At 42.7% G+C, this 18,860-nt stretch overlaps 1 protein-coding gene across 1 annotated transcript in view; it reads left to right on the plus strand.

Moving 5' to 3' along the window:
• ANKRD31 (ankyrin repeat domain 31) overlaps positions 1-18,860 on the plus strand; it is a 108,759-nt gene that overhangs the window by 39,961 nt on the left and 49,938 nt on the right. Inside the window, exon 5 of the mRNA XM_030192298.1 lies at positions 16,248-17,232. Coding sequence (XP_030048158.1) covers positions 16,248-17,232 — 985 coding nt within the window. The remainder of the gene's footprint in view (positions 1-16,247; positions 17,233-18,860) is intronic.

The following is an 18,860-nucleotide window of genomic DNA, read 5'->3' on the forward strand; positions in this document are numbered from 1 at the left end:
AAGACCCCAAGAGTGCTGTTGCTGCAGCAAGACAATGGCCCACAAGCTGCAAGCTACCTTAGAGCTAGCAGTAGAGGATGGGAAGATCGTAGGGCAAGTCATCTGCCCTGACTCTGCCCGCCAGGATGAACCACAGTGAGGCTAAGCTGTCGCTACTGAACTGGTGAGTTTTACCATCAGGAAGACAGCCTGAGGGTAGCTGCTGCCATGGAGAAGCCAAAGCCAGACCGGAGTGAAATGTGGACCTGTATCCAGGCCGTGAAAACGGAGCAGTCCCCAGCCCTGAATACCAGTGGAGAGGGTCCGGAGTAGATGAAAGTGGCAGAACTGAGCAGCCCAAATGAGAGTCAGGGGGCTGGAGATCTGAGCTCGGCCTTTACATCGCCTGTGGGCCGAGGCCTAGGATGGCGTAGCGCCTCGAGTACCAGCAGTCGTTGACCCCCACCGGTTTCGGGAGATAGCCTGGACAGTTGAGACCAGGTTTCAGGTGCTGACCCAAAGAGCTAGCTTGTGCCCGGAACTATGTGGTGGAGCAGGTGTAAGTGTTCATATGTAAAATATGCACATGTGCACATTAATCATAACTCCACCTTCTTTTCACAGCATGTGTAATCCCTGGAGTTATTTTATAAAATCCTTTTTACCCATGAAAACCTCTTTATAAAATTATCCCCTAAATGTCTATATAATAGCGTGAACAAAGGCCAGTTACAGGGTCTTTCAGGAAACCCAGATAAAGTGAAAAAGTAAACAGAAAGATTATTACTGCACTCAAATATATGGAAGCCTATTGCTTCATAGGCTTTAGTATTATGCCAAATCGTGCAAGTCAGAGGGAAAAATCTTACTAGGGCTGGCTTCTGGCCAGGCCCAAACACAATATGCTGCAGTTTCAAAACAGTCACAGACAAACCCTTGCCTAGTCTCAGCCTGGACCCACAGGATCAGGATCTTCAGAATGAGTCAAGAAAAGAGCTTCCTGCTTTGGCAATCTTTTTACCCATAGGTTGTGGAGGCATACGCTTGAAGAATGCTTCTTCATTCCCCAGGCCTCTTTGGCTTGTTTCTAAGCTGGGGTTTTATCCCCTTGCTTGATCCCTGCCCCTCTATACTTTGTATCAGGGAAACCTGGCTCCTTAAGGTACCAAGAAGGGAGTTTCTTTAAGGGGGTCCAGCAGGATACTATACATTCCCTGACAATCTAATCTAATTTTGGAATGTATATGCTTCTAATTCCTATAAAGGTTGACGTGGATTACGAAGATAAATCTAGCAATTACTAGGAATCACAATAAAATTAATCACAAATTTGTCATTATAAAATGGAATGAAAAACCTAAGTCATTCATCATAAGCTGTGTCTGACTCACAAAACCCCCTAAACAAGTGGACATGTGAAGGGGCATTTTCGGTATGACATTTAAGTGAAAAAAAAAGAAAAAAAAAAAGAAAGTGTATCTGAAAACATCCAAAACAGTGAGCCATATTGGATCTCTGAGTGTGACTGGCAGTTGGTTATAGGATTTCACAAACACAGGCAGTTAGCAGTGCAAATCAAAGGAAACTTTATTGGTAGAAAATAAATGAAAGCAATACAGTTTGTTCCCCTGTCACAGATTCTTTCCAACCCTACTATTGGTGTTTGCGGGATAATCCCCATTTGGTTCTTTTCCTCAGTAGGGTGTATGTACAGGGAATTTTATAAATCAGGCAATGTACATATGAGCAACTACTCCTGTCCATACCTATCCTGGTAGCCAGATGTCAGTTTACAAGGGCTAAATTTCTCCTCTCAATCTCCCCTTTTCGATCAGGCACAGACCCCTATTTTGGGTTGTCCTTCTTCTGTAATTGCACCTTTTTGGCTCACCTTCACGTTGAGCAGATGTTCTGCTCTAGGTCTCGCTCCTGGATAGGACTTCCCAATCCTCCAGTTATTACAAACACAGCAATTCTATTCCTTAATTTCAGCCCAGATATAATTAGCAGTCCAGGACTCTCCTTCTCCTCTCGGGTCAAATGGCAAGGGATAATGCAGTTAGCTTAAACCTGCAGGCAACCGAAGACCATGTGCTTTCACGTGCCACTACTTTTATTAGCCCCTAATTCTTCCTCCCCTGTCACTCTTCTGCACAGGGCACCTTTCCTCTCTGCATTTTGTTTACACTCCTATGGGCTGGGCTTCCTCCCACCCAGGAACCTCCCAGTCACTCCCCTCAGTGACTTCCCACAGGGACTCACTCTCTTTAGTATTCCCAATTCGACAGGGGACTACACAAGGTTTCAGTATCTGATCCTGCCACCATGACACTGCTGCTACTAACTCTTGCTGCAGCTGCTCTACTTCAGCCTCTGCTTTGGCCTGATGGTTCTCAGTCTGGATTGTCAACAGGCTAACTTGATCCTTCAATTCCCAGACCACTTGTTGCTGCTGTTTCAGCTCTTCATCCTTGGCTTCCAGTAGCTTAACTTTCTTGGCTATCTCCTCAGTCAGCCTTTTCTGCATTTCTTTGAATTGGTCAGCCGGGACACTCCTCTCCAACTGTCCTTGCAGTTCCTTCTCCCTGCAGGTTACTTCTTCCTTTGCTCTTGAACAACTGGCTTTCTCTTCCACCAGCATATGGTACTCTCTCTTAAGTTGAGCTTCCTTGCAGTGCTTCCGCCAAGGCCTTCTCCTGTTGCTCCTCTGCAACCTGAGTGAGCTGCTTTGCCTTCTCCACGTCAGCAAGCACCCCAGCGTCTCAGTGGAGGACTTCATACGGGTTACCAGTGGTGATCCTAGGTCGGCTGCCACCCAGGGTGGATCGCCGCTGTGCACCCCCCCCCCCCCCCCGGGTGCAGCAGCGGCCGTCCACCCAGGGTGCAGCATGACACCCTCCCCCCCAGCGCATTGACACCCCCCCAGCGCATCAACCCCCCCTTCTCCCCCGGGTTCATACTTAGCTGCTGAGAGTGGCTGTCGGCTCCGCTGGCTCCCTGTTCCCTCTGCCCCAGAACAGGATGTTCCGGGGCAGAGGGAGCAAAGAACCAGCGGAGCCAACAGGTGCGCGGCTGCTCTCTGAACCCCTCCAGCAGCGTGCACCCGGGGCAGACTGCCCCGCCCTCGGTACGCCACTGCGGATTACCTGCTCTTGCAGCTGGGTAACCTCTGTTTTCTGCTTCAGACAGCTCCTCAACTCTGTGACCTCCTGTTCTCTTAGGATCAGGACTTCCTGGGTCTTAGCCTTCAATTGGGCGCTCAGCCATGCATTCTGGCTCTGTGACCACTCCCTCTCCTTCTCCAACTGCTCCTCTCTGTAGCTTAAGGAGATTTTCAAGGCCTGGAGCTCATCCAGTCTTGCTTGTATTCCTGTCTCTGCAGGGTACCTTCCCAGGTACTTGGCACTCAGTTGCCTCATCTCTTCCGCCTGCTGTTCAAAGGCTCTCCTGAGCTCTGCTTTCTCTACTTCCATGTGCTACAACATACCCTCTCGTTCTCTGATTCTTTTACCTTGACTTTGCAACTGGCCTTTAACATCTGCCAGTTGTTGTTGGAGGGTCATCGTTTCCTCCCATAATTGACCAGTATACACAGCAGCTTGCTACAATTCTTCATCCAGAATTTTAGCCCAGCAGTCTGCCTCCTGCAACTTGCTAGATAGATCCTGAGGTTGGTCCTGAACCTCTACTGGATGATCTTTAAGGGGTTCTCCTGGTTGAGACACCATGGCAGACAACCAATCCAGGTTTTCAGTCATCTCTAGACTACAGTGGTTGACTTCCTTCCACTTCTTGGGCTACACATGAGACAAGCACTTAACCTCTACTTCCATTACATCCCAAGGATCAGTCCAGACAAATGGGTTGTGGCCATCCTCCAGCAGATGATAGAGAACTCTAATGAGTTATGCCTTCTAAGCTTAGCAACCAAGCCAGTATGCTCTATCTCCAGTAGTCAGCTGTATGGCCTCCTGTCCTGCTTGCAGGTTCAGTTGAGTTTGGGGTTGAGAATATCCTGTGCCTCAGGTGTAAACCTAGTGATCTAGGTCCCTCCCTGCTTCCCCATTGCCACTTTCTACATCTTTATCTCAGTCTTCGCTTCTCTTTTTCTCCTGCCTAAAAAGAAAAAGCCACTGCAGTTCTTTTTGAGAGCACGTGGGCTGTGGGACTTCACTACCCCCCCCCCCCCCCCCCAATATTCAGCTGGCGGTGGTCAGAGTGGATTTTTTTAAACACTGCTTCTTGCCGGCTGAATTATCCCCTGATAGTCAATGCTGGGCCATGTCCAGGCACCGGCACTGAATACTGGGGGTTAAATTGGGATGGGCAGGCTGCTGGAGGTTGTGGAGGCCTAACCTATATTCAGCCAGGGCCACATAGGAGTTATATGGCCCTGGCTCAATATCAGGCCACTCCGGCCCGCATAGCTTTCTTTGTTTTTTGTTTGTTTGTTTTTGTTTTTTTTAAACAAGTCCCTGAGCCCCCTCCCACCAATGTCCCCTCTTTTCCTCCTTCCCTCCCCCAGGGCGCATTAAGACCCCCCAGCCTCCTCCCCAACCGTAAAGGTAAGCACCCTGGGCTTACCTACATCCCTGGTGGTCCAGAAGGGTCATTGGGGGCAGGAGTGCATCTCCCTCATTCCTGCCCCTTGCAGTGTCGCATCAGCCATTTTACTGAGGCGCCGAAAGGGCAGGAGGGAGGGAGCTGTGCCCCTGTCCCCATTGACCCTGCTGGACCACCAGGGATGTATGTAATCCTGGGGGGGGGGGGGGGGCCCTTACCTTCACAGTTGGGGGGAGGCGGGGAGGGGTCTTAATGCACACTTGGGGGAGGAAGAAAGGGACATTGGCAGGAAGGGGCTTTTTTTTTTTAACAACAACAAAAAAACATGCGGGTGTCGGCCCAGTATTCAGAGCCTGCACCCACATAGCTAAGTGGCCTTATTTAGGACAGTTCTTGAGCTGTTGTAAATGAAGCCACTTAGCTATGCAGGTGCCAGCACCTGAATAACCTGTGGTTCCTCCCCAGTGCCGCCCCTGACCTGCCCATTTTTTGTTTGGATGGTCTCAGGGGATATTCAGCAGCACTGTCACTGAATATCCCCAGTTAGGTGCTGGGAAGCTATTTAAGCGGGCAGGAGAGACTCTTGTCCGCTTAAATCACTTTAAATATTGGCCTCTCAGTGACTTGGATGTCACGAGACTGGCTGTTTTCTGTGAGTATATTTGTTTGTGTCTGAGCCTATGAAGTCTTGTGTGTACTATGGGGGTAAGTTCTCAGCTTTGCTTTCTGTGGACATGCTGCTTTTGCCTACTTTGGCCATCTCCAGGAGTTCAATCCGGTTCTACTCCAGTTGCAGTTTTGGCAGGCTCAGCGCCAATTGCTCCTGCATTCAACAAGGCTTCAGCAGCCATTTTGTCAGCGGGTTCATTGCCCACTACCATGTCCCTGGATGTTGGTTTTGTTGGATTATTTGTAGTAAATAATTAGCAGATTTTATACACACAGCTTCAGCTTTAGAAATGTTAATTTCTTTTCTTCATCTCTCTCATACACCCCAGAATAATTCACTGCTGAGTCACTTTAAAGTTGAAGTAACAAAACATCTGTTTACTCACAGTTTGTAGTTAGATATATATTCAGCAGGCTTATATATACATAATATATACATTTGGTTATCAGCTCTTTCCATGTGCTTAGATGGTAATGGATGCTCACACCATAGATCCTCTCAGGTTAGGAGAGACCATGAGCTCCATGTGCTGTGTCTAACCCCCACAGGAAGTTGCATAGGTGTGACCTCTCTAAGTAATTCACATCAGAGGTCACAGAGTAATCACAGAGACAAACATTTGTGACAGGCAATGCATGTAAAATACAATACATTCCAACAAACCCCTTCTCATGCATAACTGTCATGCAATTATTAATTCATACAAAGTCCAAGCTTTATACGCAGATTCTCAAAACGTTCTCTGGGTAACGGTTTGGTCATGATGTCAGCTGTCATCTCACTGGTGTGACAATAGTGTAGACTGATGACCCCTTCTTTCGCCAGCTCTCGCACGTTGTGGTATTTCGTTGCGATGTGCTTGGTGCGTGACTGAACCTTGTCATTCTGTGACAGTCGGATGCAGCTCTGATTATCTTCCATTATCTGGATTGGTCTCTGTTCAGCTATTCCAAAATCCAGCAAAAGTTTTTCAATCCACATCAGTTCTCTGCATGCTTCTGATACGGCCACGTATTCAGCTTCTGTAGAAGACAGACTCACAATACTTTGTTTATGACTGGCCCAAGAAATTTTTACATTTCCATACATAAACACATATCCACTTGTGGATTTATAATCAGAAGTTTTGGATTACTATTGGCTGAAATCTTTAATTTACAATCAATGGTACCCTTTAAATACCTTACCATCCTTTTAACTGCAGTCCAATCTGATTTGGTAGGTGAGCTGACCCTTCTGCTCAAAATTCCTACTGCATTTGCTATATCAGCCCTGTATGTGGTAGTTAGATATAAAAGCTTACCTATGGCTGATCTATATTGGATGTTATCTGGTAAAGGTTCTCTTACTGTTTCATCCTTCAGAAAATCAGTGATCATGGGAGTGCTTACAACTTGGGCATCTTGCATACCTAAACTTTCAATAAGCTCATTTATTTTCTGCTTCTGGCTTAGAAGATAAGAACCATCATTTTGTTTCTCAATTTCTATACCAAGATAGTATGACACATTACCAAGTTCTTTTATCTCAACATTCAGGTTTAAATATTTTACAATGTCCTTGTACTCTTGCTCACTTTCGCTTGCAATGAGCAGATCATCAACAAAAGCTAAAATGTATGCATATTGTCCATTTCTGCACCTAGTGTACAAGCATTTATCTGCTTCACCTTGCTTAAATCCTAAATTTGTCAATATTTCATGCAATTTGTCATTCCAACATTTTGCACTTTGCTTTAATCCATAAAGACCTTTGTTTAATTTACACACTAGCTGTCTTTGTTTTGTATTTATGAAACCTGTTGGCTGTTCCATGTACAAGTCTTCAGTTATATCTCCATGAAGAAATGCTGTTTTCACATCAATGTGGTTGACTTGCATGCCTTTTGAGACTGCAATGCTCAGAAGTGTTCTAATTGTCGTGTGTTTCACTACAGGTGCAAACACTTCATCAAAATCTTCTCCATATTTTTGAAGATATCCCTTTGCGACTAATCTGGCTTTATACCTTTCCACTTTTCCTTGTGCATTCCTTTTTAACTTGAATACCCATTTGCATCCTATAGCTTTCTTGCCAGGAGGTAATTTTGTAAGAATCCAAGTATTATTTTTATGCAATGCATCAATTTCTTCTTGTGCTGCTTTATGCCATTCAGCAGCTTCTTCTGCTGGCATTTTCTCAATCTCATCCCATGTTAAGGGCTCTTGAGCTTCTGCTGACTTTGTTAGGTAAGACAGTCTTGGGGGTGGAACACCTTTGTTTTCCCTGGATGAGCGTCTGACAACAGGTTGGTCTGACCTTTCCGCATCCTCTAAATCTGAGAGTCCTTCTCCAATTGATTCCTCTTCTCCAACTGTACTGTCTTCTTCAATGATCCTTTCTGTGTCTGCTTCCTCTGCCTGTTCCTCGTTAGATACAGATGAGTTGCTTTCAGACATCTGCCTTGGTATGGCATTTATATACACTGGCATGTCTATTATGGTTCTAGTTTCATATTCTGGATGATAAGGCTCATCTGGGATAATCCAGCCTTTATCAACCCTTTTGTTTTCATCAAAATATGTAACATGTCTTATGCCAACAATGCCAGTTTTCAGATTCAAAATTCTATATCCTTTGTGTCCTGGAGCATAGCCAACTAAAATGCCCCTTTCTGTTGTGGAATCCAGCTTATGCCTTCTTTGCTTTGGTACATGAGCATATGCTGTACTTCCAAATGTTCTTATGTGTGACAGGTTTGGCTTCCTACCATGCCATGTCTCATGTGGTGTGCGCTCAGCGCCTTTAGTTGGCATTCTGTTTTGTAGGTACACCTTCTGTGAGAATGGCTTCCCCCCATAATCTTTTAGGGAGATTGCTATCTGACAGCATACATCTGGTCATTTCCACAAGTGACCTAAATTTTCTCTCTGCAACAGAATTTTGCTCTGGTGTATAAGCTACTGTTGTGATATGCTGAATGCCTTCTTGTTCTAGAAATGTGCGCATGCTTTGTGAAATGAACTCACCACCATTGTCGGTCTGAAGAACCTTTGGTTTTCTTTCAAATTTATTGCTCACCATGGCTACGTATTTCTTCAGCATGTCTGTGACTTGACTTTTTTCTTTCAGCAAATAGGCCACACAATATCTAGAGAAATCATCCAAGAATATTAGCACAAATCTGTTATTTCCCAATGATGGGATATTAAACGGTCCACATAAGTCACTGTGTATTAAGTCCAGTACTTTATTACTCCTATTTCCTGTGTATGCAGGAAATGAGGGTCTCACACCTTTTTGAGTAACACAGTCTATGCATTTCTCCATTTTACCAGTATCTGCACGTATCTGAATGCCAGTGGCAAGTTGCTTACTGTAAAGATCCTGGATCACCTTAAAATCACGATGTCCCAGGCGGCGATGCCAGATTTCCAGACTACATTTACCATCATTCTTCCTTACTTGCGCCAGATGTGAGGCTTCACCTGAAATGCTCAGTTTATAAATATCATTATGCATAAAAGCTTCAGCATACACTTCATCATTTTTAGAGATTGTGCACTTACTGTTTTCAAAATGAATCACAAATCCCTTCTTATCTAATGTAGATACACTAAGCATATTGCAAACTGCTTGGGGAATATACAAGACATCACTTACAGGAATTTCTTTAACTTCATTAGACACTTTGCATTTTAAGAATCCAATGCCTTTTGCTTGGATCTGAGTAGTCCCTGCGTTTGCAGTTTTAAGAATACCTTCTTCTGGACACATTTCCTGAAAGAAATCCTTAGAATTGGTTAAATGGCATGTGCTCCCCGAATCCAAAATCCAAGTACTTTCATTTGAATTATTATTTACCATAGTCAAAGATTTTTCTGCCATTAGAAAGCTCTTATGTTTATTATTGTCCTTCATACATTTTCTGCTAGGAAAATTCTTTTGTTCCATTGGCTTAGGTGAGCTAGAGGGAGTGTTTTGTGTTTCCTTACACCATTTAGATACATGTCCCTCCTTTCCACATGAGTAGCAAATCAGCTTGCCCTTGGGTGGAGTTTTCCCATAGCTCCGCCTTCCTCTGTTCTTTGCCAAGAAATTTGTTTCATTTCTCTCTGACTGGCTTTGAGAACACTTCTCCTCAGAATCATTAATTATGCATTCCTGCCTCAGTTTTGATGCTGCCTGTTCAAAAGATTGCCCTTCAATGGCTTCATTTACAGACCTAAAAACATCAAACTTCTTTGATAGTGAGGTAAAAAGAAATGCTCTTTTCAATGCATCACACATGGGAATTCCAGAAAGTTCTAACTTTTGAAATGAAGACATAAGATGCATAATGTGATCATTACACTTACTTTTATCCCTTAATTTGGTTTCATTCAACTCTGCCAACCAAATTGGTTGCTGTTTTGCATATGTAGTTGCATACATAGTTCTCAGTTTATATAAGATGTCCTTTGGTGTATCTTTTCCCTCCACTAATATGGCTTGTTTCTCTGAGAGAGCTTCCAAAAACATGCACTTCACATAATAGTTTGCATTGTCCCATTCAGCCATATTTTCAGCTGTTCTGTTTTGGTCTAAGCATATATTTAATTTCTTTGCTTGAAGGAGACATATGAATCTTAGTTCCCATTGCTGATAATTAAATTCAGTTAATTTAGGCACCTTGAGAGAGTAGAAAAATGGTGAATTTCCTCCCTCAGCCATTTTGTAGCCTTGCCTTCTGTTTGGTGTGTGGGGGGGAGAGAGAGACAGACTGAATCTTTCTTTTAAAACTTAAGAGGAAAAAATGTGGCTTTTTCACTGCCTGGTAATATTTCTCTTCCTTTTTCAATTCCTGGCCCTGGGCCCATAACCCTTTTGTTGGATTATTTGTAGTAAATAATTAGCAGATTTTATACACACAGCTTCAGCTTTAGAAATGTTAATTTCTTTTCTTCATCTCTCTCATACACCCCAGAATAATTCACTGCTGAGTCACTTTAAAGTTGAAGTAACAAAACATCTGTTTACTCACAGTTTGTAGTTAGATACAGTATATATTCAGCAGGCTTATATATACATAATATAATACATTTGGTTTATCAGCTCTTTCCATGTGCTTAGATGGTAATGGATGCTCACACCATAGATCCTCTCAGGTTAGGAGAGACCATGAGCTCCATGTGCTGTGTCTAACCCCCACAGGAAGTTGCATAGGTGTGACCTCTCTAAGTAATTCACATCAGAGGTCACAGAGTAATCACAGAGACAAACATTTGTGACAGGCAATGCATGTAAAATACAATACATTCCAACAGGTTTTACGGTGATAGAAGTTTCTACCTTGCCATTTTTGCCTGAATTTTTTATTTTATTACATCAGGCCTTTTTATTAAAAACAGTTCAAGCTGCCTGTCCTCCTTCCCCTCACTTTGCATTTGAGGACCAGCTTCCTAAGAAATGAAAACTTTTTGTTTCACAGGATTTGGAGAATGTTCCTCTTCGGGACTTGGTTTTATCTGTGTATTCTGAGTGTACTTGTTCTGCTGATGGCCCTGACTTGAACATTACAGAGGCAGGCGGGGGGGTGATGATCCTACTGTAGCTAGGCTGTGTTTGAGAGCAGAGTTGCCTCTGTTGATCTCAAAATCTATGGAGGCTTTAAACATTTCTTCCCCTGCTTCTCAGTCCTCTAGTCCTGCTCCATATATTATGTCAGCTACTATGAGACCTCCTGTATCTTTCCATATTCATGAGGCTATGCAGGAGCTTATTACAGCTCAATGGGAGACCCCTGATTCTAATCTCCAGGTGGCTCGCACTATATCCAAATTATGTTCCCTACTTTAGAACAGTTTGCCCTGCCTAAGGTGAATGCCCTTATTACGGCAGTTACCAAATGTACCATTATCCCTGTTGAAGGCAGCACTGCATTAAAGTATATGCATGATTGCAAGCTTGATGCTTCCTTGAAGCTTGCCTTTCAACTAGCTGCATTAAATTCTCAGGCAACAATTTCTTCTTCTTTTGTAGCCAGGGCTTCTTCATCATAGATTCAACAATTGTCCATGTTGGACTTGCCTCCACACTTTCTCCCTACCCTAGCAGCAGGGTTGTCCTATTTGTCAGGCGCTTTATGATATTCTCCAAGCATCAGCTAGGGATATGGCCTTGGCCATTTTGGTGCGGTGCTGGCTATGGTTGAGGCATTGGGCCACTGATGAGGCATCCAGATCTCGTCCGTCAAAGTTTCCCTTTCAGGAGACTCTACTCTTTGAGAAGATTGTTAAAGACCTGGGAGATTCCAAGGTCCAGCAGCTACCTGAGGACAAGCCTAAGCCTCATCTCCATATGGCTGTCTCATTTTCGAGAAGCGCGAAGGTATAGACCAGGGAAGGCTAATGCTTCTGATCAAAAGCCTCGCTTTCCTCTGACTTAGTCTTCCTTTCGAGGAGGCAAAAAGCACTTTTCCACTTCCTCAAGAACCTCTCCCTCTTTGCAGCCCTCGCAATGACAGGTCGAGGTTCACTCCTTGTACATAGACATAGGTGGGCGTCTTTTCCGTTTTCACAAGGAGTGGACCACCATTACTGCAGACCAGTGGGTTCTCAATATCATTCTCAATGGCTACAAGCTAGAATTTTCAAAGTCACTCGCACATCTTTTCATGCCGTTCGGCTTGTTCCTCCCTCATAGAGGGGCATGGGTTGATATTCCATCTATTTTGTCATCCCAAAGAAAGAAGACTCTTTTCACTTGGTTCTAGATCTCAGAGGGGTGAACAAGTCTCTCAGAGTGCTGCACTTCTGCATAGAGACTCTTCGTTCTGTCATAGCCTCCATCCAGCCGGGCGAGTTTCTCACCTCATTGGACCTCAAGGAGGCTTATTTTCATGTCCCAGTTTAGCCTCCTCACAGGAAATAGGAGATCATTTTCAATTCAAAGCCATGCCTTTTGGCCTCGCCACTGCATCTTGCACATTTTCAAACGTTATGGTGGTGGTGGCATCCTTTCTTTACCGGCAAGGGATCCAGGGTTGAAACCTACAATGTCAAACAACCTCGGGTATAAAATTTTATGTCTTGATACATATGGGGCCAATAGGCCACTTGTCTCATGGCTTCATAGGTAACCTGATCTCCCTGACGTCCAGCACAGGGCTCACCATGTGCAAAATGAGACCTCGATAAGATTGTGGGACTACCCATTGGTGGATATTTCCATGGCTCATACGCACCAGCATCCCTTTGTTCATTTGGAACATCCCTCATGTGGCATACAATATCCTTAAATCGTCATTGTTCTCAGTATCCATTTGAATGATAGATTTCTTCTTGGGGTTTGAGATGTATGTACAGAACCTCCCAATGGCTGGGTCCTCCTGTTGTATGGTGATTAAATCAAGCAAGGGCTCATCAGAGAACCACTGCAAGACAGGATTGTCCACCAAGAATTTGGCTTTCTGCCTAGTGTCAATGACAGTGGGGGTGGATCACAGCTGTTCACAGGTCCATGGATCACCCGAGAGTGCATCTTCCTTAACTATCTGGTCAGCTAGTTTGTTTCCTACCCTATCTGGGTGGTCTACTTTGGCTTGCCTTTTTACCTTCTTCCAATAGACAACTGTGTCATTATCCTGGACCAATCAGTCCAAGACCAGTATGAGATTCCCTGTTTATGATGAGTTTCCCTTTCAAATTAAGCATGCCATTGGTTTTCCATGTTGGTAGGTGAGTTGCAAATGTGTGGCAGACATAATCAGAGCCAGTGCAGATGATGACTGTTTTCATTCCTTTTCTGATAGCAGATTGTACATCCGCAACTGTGGTGGCAATTTCTGCATACTGGTTGATTTTATGTCCCAGGCAATTTGTCAATACTGGTTGATTTTATGTCTCAGTTGAAATTTAAATCCTTGTGGGTCCGCAGTATCCCAAGAAACAAATCCACTCAGGTGGAAAAAGAACAACGGTTTCCAACAGATAACCTAAAGAGCAGAAGAGGAGTGGGAACAGAACCAGGCTCTTCAAAAAACAGACTGAAGACGTCCAAGATTCAAAGTATAGTTTATTAAGTGAAGACTCTACAAGGTACCTTGTTTCGGCACTAAAAGTGCCTTCCTCTGGAGTCTATATAAATGTAAAAAACATATAAAAACATCTTAGCAAAAGAATAGTCAAACAATCATATGTGAATAAATAAAAGGTAACGAAGGACAAATGTAAAAATACAATCGAAATAAAATAGCTGTTGTATACTTATGACATTTAAAATATGGCTTAGACATTAAAATAGTCAGTAAAAAAAAGGTAACTAAGAAATAAATACTGTAAAATACATTGTAAAAAACACGAAGAAAGGTTTTAAAAGATGGTGTCAATACTTACCTCAATACTTTGTCTCAAGGGGTTAGTGGACAAAGCGTACGGGTCACTTGGGAGTAACGTACTTGTCTAGAAAAATATGCAAGGACAATAGTGAGATGAATGTAGGAGTACTGAAGAGTGCATCGCGGCAGAAAACAAGAAAGAAAGAGGGAGACTGGAGTGGGACCATGTGTATGTGAACAGAACTGCTAGAATGGAAGTGCATCTATGTTTGTATGTGTAAGGGTAGGTGGAAAGAGGAAAACAATCGTAAACATCTATAATAACATAAAGTAAAGCGAGGGTGGCTTTTGATCGTGAAGTAGCTGGCCATTGTGAGAAACTCGGATAGGAGAGTTATGGTGAAATAAAAACAAAAACTGTAGGAGGTGCTGAAATGACGCTGCCCGATGGGATGAAAAAAGTCTGTCCTTATCTTGATTATTGCAACACTTTATATGGGGGAATTATTATGAAACTTTTAAGAAGATTACAGTTACTCCAGAACACGGCAGCCAGATTGATTTTTAAGTTGAATAAATTTGAAAGAGTTTCTCCACTCCTTAAAAGATTACACTGGCCTCCGATCTCCTCCCATAAGTACAAAAGTATTTCCACAGTGGGACAGACCATAGGTCCATCAAGCCCAGTATCCTGTTTCCAACAGTGGCCAATCCAGGCCACAAATACCTGGCAAGATCCCAGAAAAACTCAATGCATTTTATGATGCTTATCCCAGAAATAAGCAGTGGATTTTCCCATGTCAATTTAATAATGGTCTATGGACATTTTCTTTAGGAAGCCGTCCAGACCCTTTTTAAACCCTGCTAAGCTAACTGCCTTTACTATATTCTCTGGCAACGAATTCCAGAGTTTAATTACAAGTTGAGTGAAGAAAATATTTCTCCGATTCGTATTAAATTTACTACTTTGTAGCTTCATTGCATGCCCCCTAGTCCTAGTATTTTTGGAAAGAGTAAACAAATGATTCACGTCTACCCGTTCCACTCCACTCATTATTTTATAGACCTCTATCATATCTCCCCTCAGCCATCTCTTCTCCAAGCTGAAGAGCCCTAGACGCTTGTATGGTTTTTAAATCTTTGATGGGCCTAAACTCAGCAGGCCTATCTAAATATTGTCTTTCTTTCCTCGGGTAGGACTTCTTGTGCAGTTCACTGTTACACTTTAATGTTTCCAAGTGCTAGAGGCATGTGCTTGAAAAGTTATTTGACCAATTCTTTTAAATATCTGGTTGTAAAGATATGGAATGATATTCCCAACCAGATTAGGTCTGTTTGTTCTTATTTTGTATTTAGAAAGTACTTGAAGGCTTTTATGTGTTCAGGTATTGATTCTGTTTGGTATTGTAATTTTCTTTTTTGTGTTTTGCTTTGTACTTCCATCTGAATGTGATGTTTTCTTCTCTTGTAATCCGCAATGAATTCAAGTGAGATATGGAGGAATATAAGCGTTGAATGGAATGGATCTTGGACCTGAATACTCTCTGATAGGATTAACTCCTAGACCTCTCCTCCAGACTCTCAGCCCCATCCAGTGAAGCATCAATCACAATAGCATTCAGCACATTCATGCTTCTTGTATAGGTATTCCAACACCACAGGTGCATCCCACTAACACCACTGTGCATATCTCTACCTACTGTAGAACTTATCACCACCTAATGAAACACTGATCCACCACCAGCAACAGCACACAGTACAGCACATAGCACAACACTCAGTAACACAGCACAGCACACTGACAAACTGGGACTGGACAAACACAGAGGCACAGCACAGAGGTGCAAGGAGAGGCATGCTAAAAAAAGTCCATCTTGTAACACCGCCCATGACACATCCCCGACCCATCTGCAAATTGCCCCTTCTCAAAACGTCTTTTTGTGCATCTTTCCCATTTGGATGTTTTCTGAGCGTGTGTGTGACATTTATTATATTTCTATTATATGATTGTTTTTGTAGTGCTACTAAATATGTATATTTCTGATATTATATTATGTTAGTCCTATTACAAAGATTCAGTTTGCCATTTCCAAGTTTACCTCATTGACTGTATTTATACTTATAGTTGGTCATTTTACTATTTTTATACAATTAACAAAATGGTAAGCTTTATGTTAAGGTGTACCTGCTGAACACTGTCTTGGGTGACTCTCTTCATGAAGGTAAATAATACAGCCCAGTCAGTCAAGCAATCCTGCTAGTCAACAGAGAAAGCAAAGTTGCTTACCTGTAATAGATGTTCTTTTTAGACAGCACAATTAATCAGGCACACAATTCTATCTGCCTCCAGAAAAACTATTCTAAGTTTTAAAGTAATTGAAGGGACTGCTGAGTATGGGGAGAGCTGTACTAATACAGTAATACTGAGCTTCATGAGAGCTGTTCTGCCTTGACGCCATTGGATGACTTTGTCCACTTTTGTGTGTCTCATCAATCCTGTTCTCTAAGGAGAACACCTGTTAGAGCTAAGCAAATTTGATTTATTTCATTTTCCTTTATTTTCTGATTTAACTACTAAAGTAGTAATAGACCTTAACTTGGATGGATCTTGTATTTATAGTAGTAGGTCGGCTGATATCGGTCTATTTGCTGTATCTAAAGATTTCAATCATTCAAATTTAGTAATTGGAAAATTTGAATTAATCTTGCATTATTTGTGTTTTTTTTAATAATCTATAGGTCTTCAGTGGATTCTTTTAAACAGGGAGCATTGAGGGAACAGCTAGCAAAACTAGCTTCTATGCAAAGGAGCCTTTTGAATGTTGCACAAAAGCAAAAAGAACTTGGCCAGAAAATTAAAGCTTATAAGAATATGAAAATAATTCAAGCAAAGAGTTCAAGGGACTCAGTTGTGCTTCACAAGAAAAATGATTACAGAGAAGATACAAATAGTGACCCAGTGCACAGTTCTGCAGTTAACATGGGGCTCAGTTTCAGTCCTGGTAATGTAAGCTATGTAGAAACAAGTTTGTCTCCTGAAAGTAAAATTTCTTATCAGAAGCACAGCCAATGTCAAGACAACTACTTGAGTAAAACAGGGGCAAAGGAGGTGGAATGTCAAACCAGGCTTAAATTACACAGTACTGGGAGAACATTAGGACCAAATGTGCCTGGGGGAAAAAGAACAGCATTGCCATCAAAATCTCTTGCTTGTACTCATTCTGCAAAAAACTCACAACAAGAAAGAAGTGATCCTTCAGAATGTACAGCACAAACAAGTAAATTCCACAATCCTGTGGCAGCATGCAGTATGTTAAATATTTCAGAGGCCAGAAGTAGCATGGTCAGTGAGGATATTCCTCAGCTAGCCACTGAATATCAACAGGTTTTTCCTACAGATCAGAATTCACAAAGAAGTGTTCACATGAAAGTTTCCAATCAGCAGCGCACAAAGTTGTCAGAAACAGTAGTCAAGTCTTTGAACAGTCAGCAGGAGAATATTTGTTTGAATAAGAAGCACTTTCTTAATAATAGCTCAGATCATATGGAGGAATGTGATGATCCACACGCCGAAAGCCTTGTACAGAGGTCTGAACCCTACTCTAATAAACAACAACAAATGGACTGTACAGCAGAAGGGAAGAAAAAGAAAATTCAACTGATAGATCTCATAAAGCTGGGAAAAATTAAGCCAGGAGAAAATGTCCTTGAATTCAAATTGCAGGTGATTAGCTGAGTTAATGTTAACATAAGGAACATATTTTGTCAAGCAGTTATATACAATATACACATAGGCAGCATTATTAAAATTCATTCACCTTGTTGCTTGGGGTGAGTACATTTTCTCTGCTGATAAAGCAGACTAGGGAGCAGGACCCAGAAGTAGAGAGGCATTGGGGCTTAGTAGGAGAGCAAATTTTAAATAGTTAGCTTTGTAATGATAAATGGGTTAATCTCTTCATAAAGGCAGTTAATAAATCCTAATAAATAAATACATACATACATACAAGTAGAGCCACATAGTCCTGTGGGGAAGGAGCTAATGTGCCCTGCTACTTCCTGAGCTTAGCCTCCTCCAAGGAGGGGAACTGTCCAACATGCTACGAAAGGGAGATTCAGACGTCATTTGCTGACAAGAGCCTGTCCTGTGAGCATTGAACCAGTTTTCAAAAGGGAAAGAACAAAAATAGTCTCATCTTGAAAACTGCTGTCAGAAAAATACTTGCAGAGATTTTGCCCCTGCCTTTTCTGTGGGTATTTTTTTGTCTGAAAACTATGGAGGTCATTTTAGAAGGCTTGCACAGCTTTACACTTGGAAATATCAGGGTCAGTATACATCCAGCAGCACTCAGTATTTTGCTGACTGCCACTGGCATTATATCTGGAAATTCAATCCCGGCCATGTCCTGGCTCCAACATAAAATTTCTGGCTTTATGGAGCTGGCAAAACTATAGCCAGTTAAGTATGATATTCAGCAAACTGTATAAAGATAGGACTGACTTTTATGCGGTCCTATTTATGCAGTTATCATGGCTGGTTAAGTGCTGAATATCGGTACTTAACCAGCCAAGTGATGGCTCCGCCCTCGGAATGCCCCCAAAATAGACGGTTTCGAGTTAGGCACTAACCGGACATTTTCAACTGCACCAACTTAACTGCCACTGAATATGACCGATTAGCCATGAACAAGTGATTTAACTAGCCAGGAGCTAGTTCTGGCTGGTTAATCATTTTGATTATCGACCCCAATGTTTACAGGTGTAAAGGGCCAACAATTGCAAATAATTTTAGAACGTTGCTGTTTACACTTATAGATCCACATAACTCAGTTTACAAGGGCAGTGCAGCTAAATATTGGCTCTGACTGTCCATTTTGGAAGTGAGCTGGAGAAGGGCATTCCGAGAGCAGAGTAGGGGAGAAGCTGACAATTGTGTGGGTGCCAGTAATATTCATGCCATTTCATCAAGCAGATCAATCCATAGACTTGTGGGTTGTGTCCATCTACCAGCAGGTGGAGATAGAGAGCAATCTTTTGCCTCTCTATATGTGGTCATGTGCTGCCGGAAACTCCTCAATATGTTCTCTATCTCAGCAGGTGGTGGTCACACACAGCAGCAGCTCTGGCTAGGTCTCCAAGCCTATTCATTTAGGTTTTGTTGAGTACCTGGGGTTGAGGGCTCTTCCTGAGCAAGTGCAAACCTGGTGGTGCCAGGTCCCTCTTTTTCTCCCCCCTCCCGCTGGCTCCGTTGAACAAAAAAAAAGAAAAAAAAAGAAAATGTCTTTTTTAAACGTCCAAAAAGGGCGTCTATTGCAGCTGCTCACTGGGACACCAATTCGTTGCAGCTTGGAG

This window comes from Microcaecilia unicolor, chromosome 2 (assembly GCF_901765095.1).
Source record: "Microcaecilia unicolor chromosome 2, aMicUni1.1, whole genome shotgun sequence".
In the NCBI taxonomy this organism is placed as follows: domain Eukaryota; kingdom Metazoa; phylum Chordata; class Amphibia; order Gymnophiona; family Siphonopidae; genus Microcaecilia; species Microcaecilia unicolor.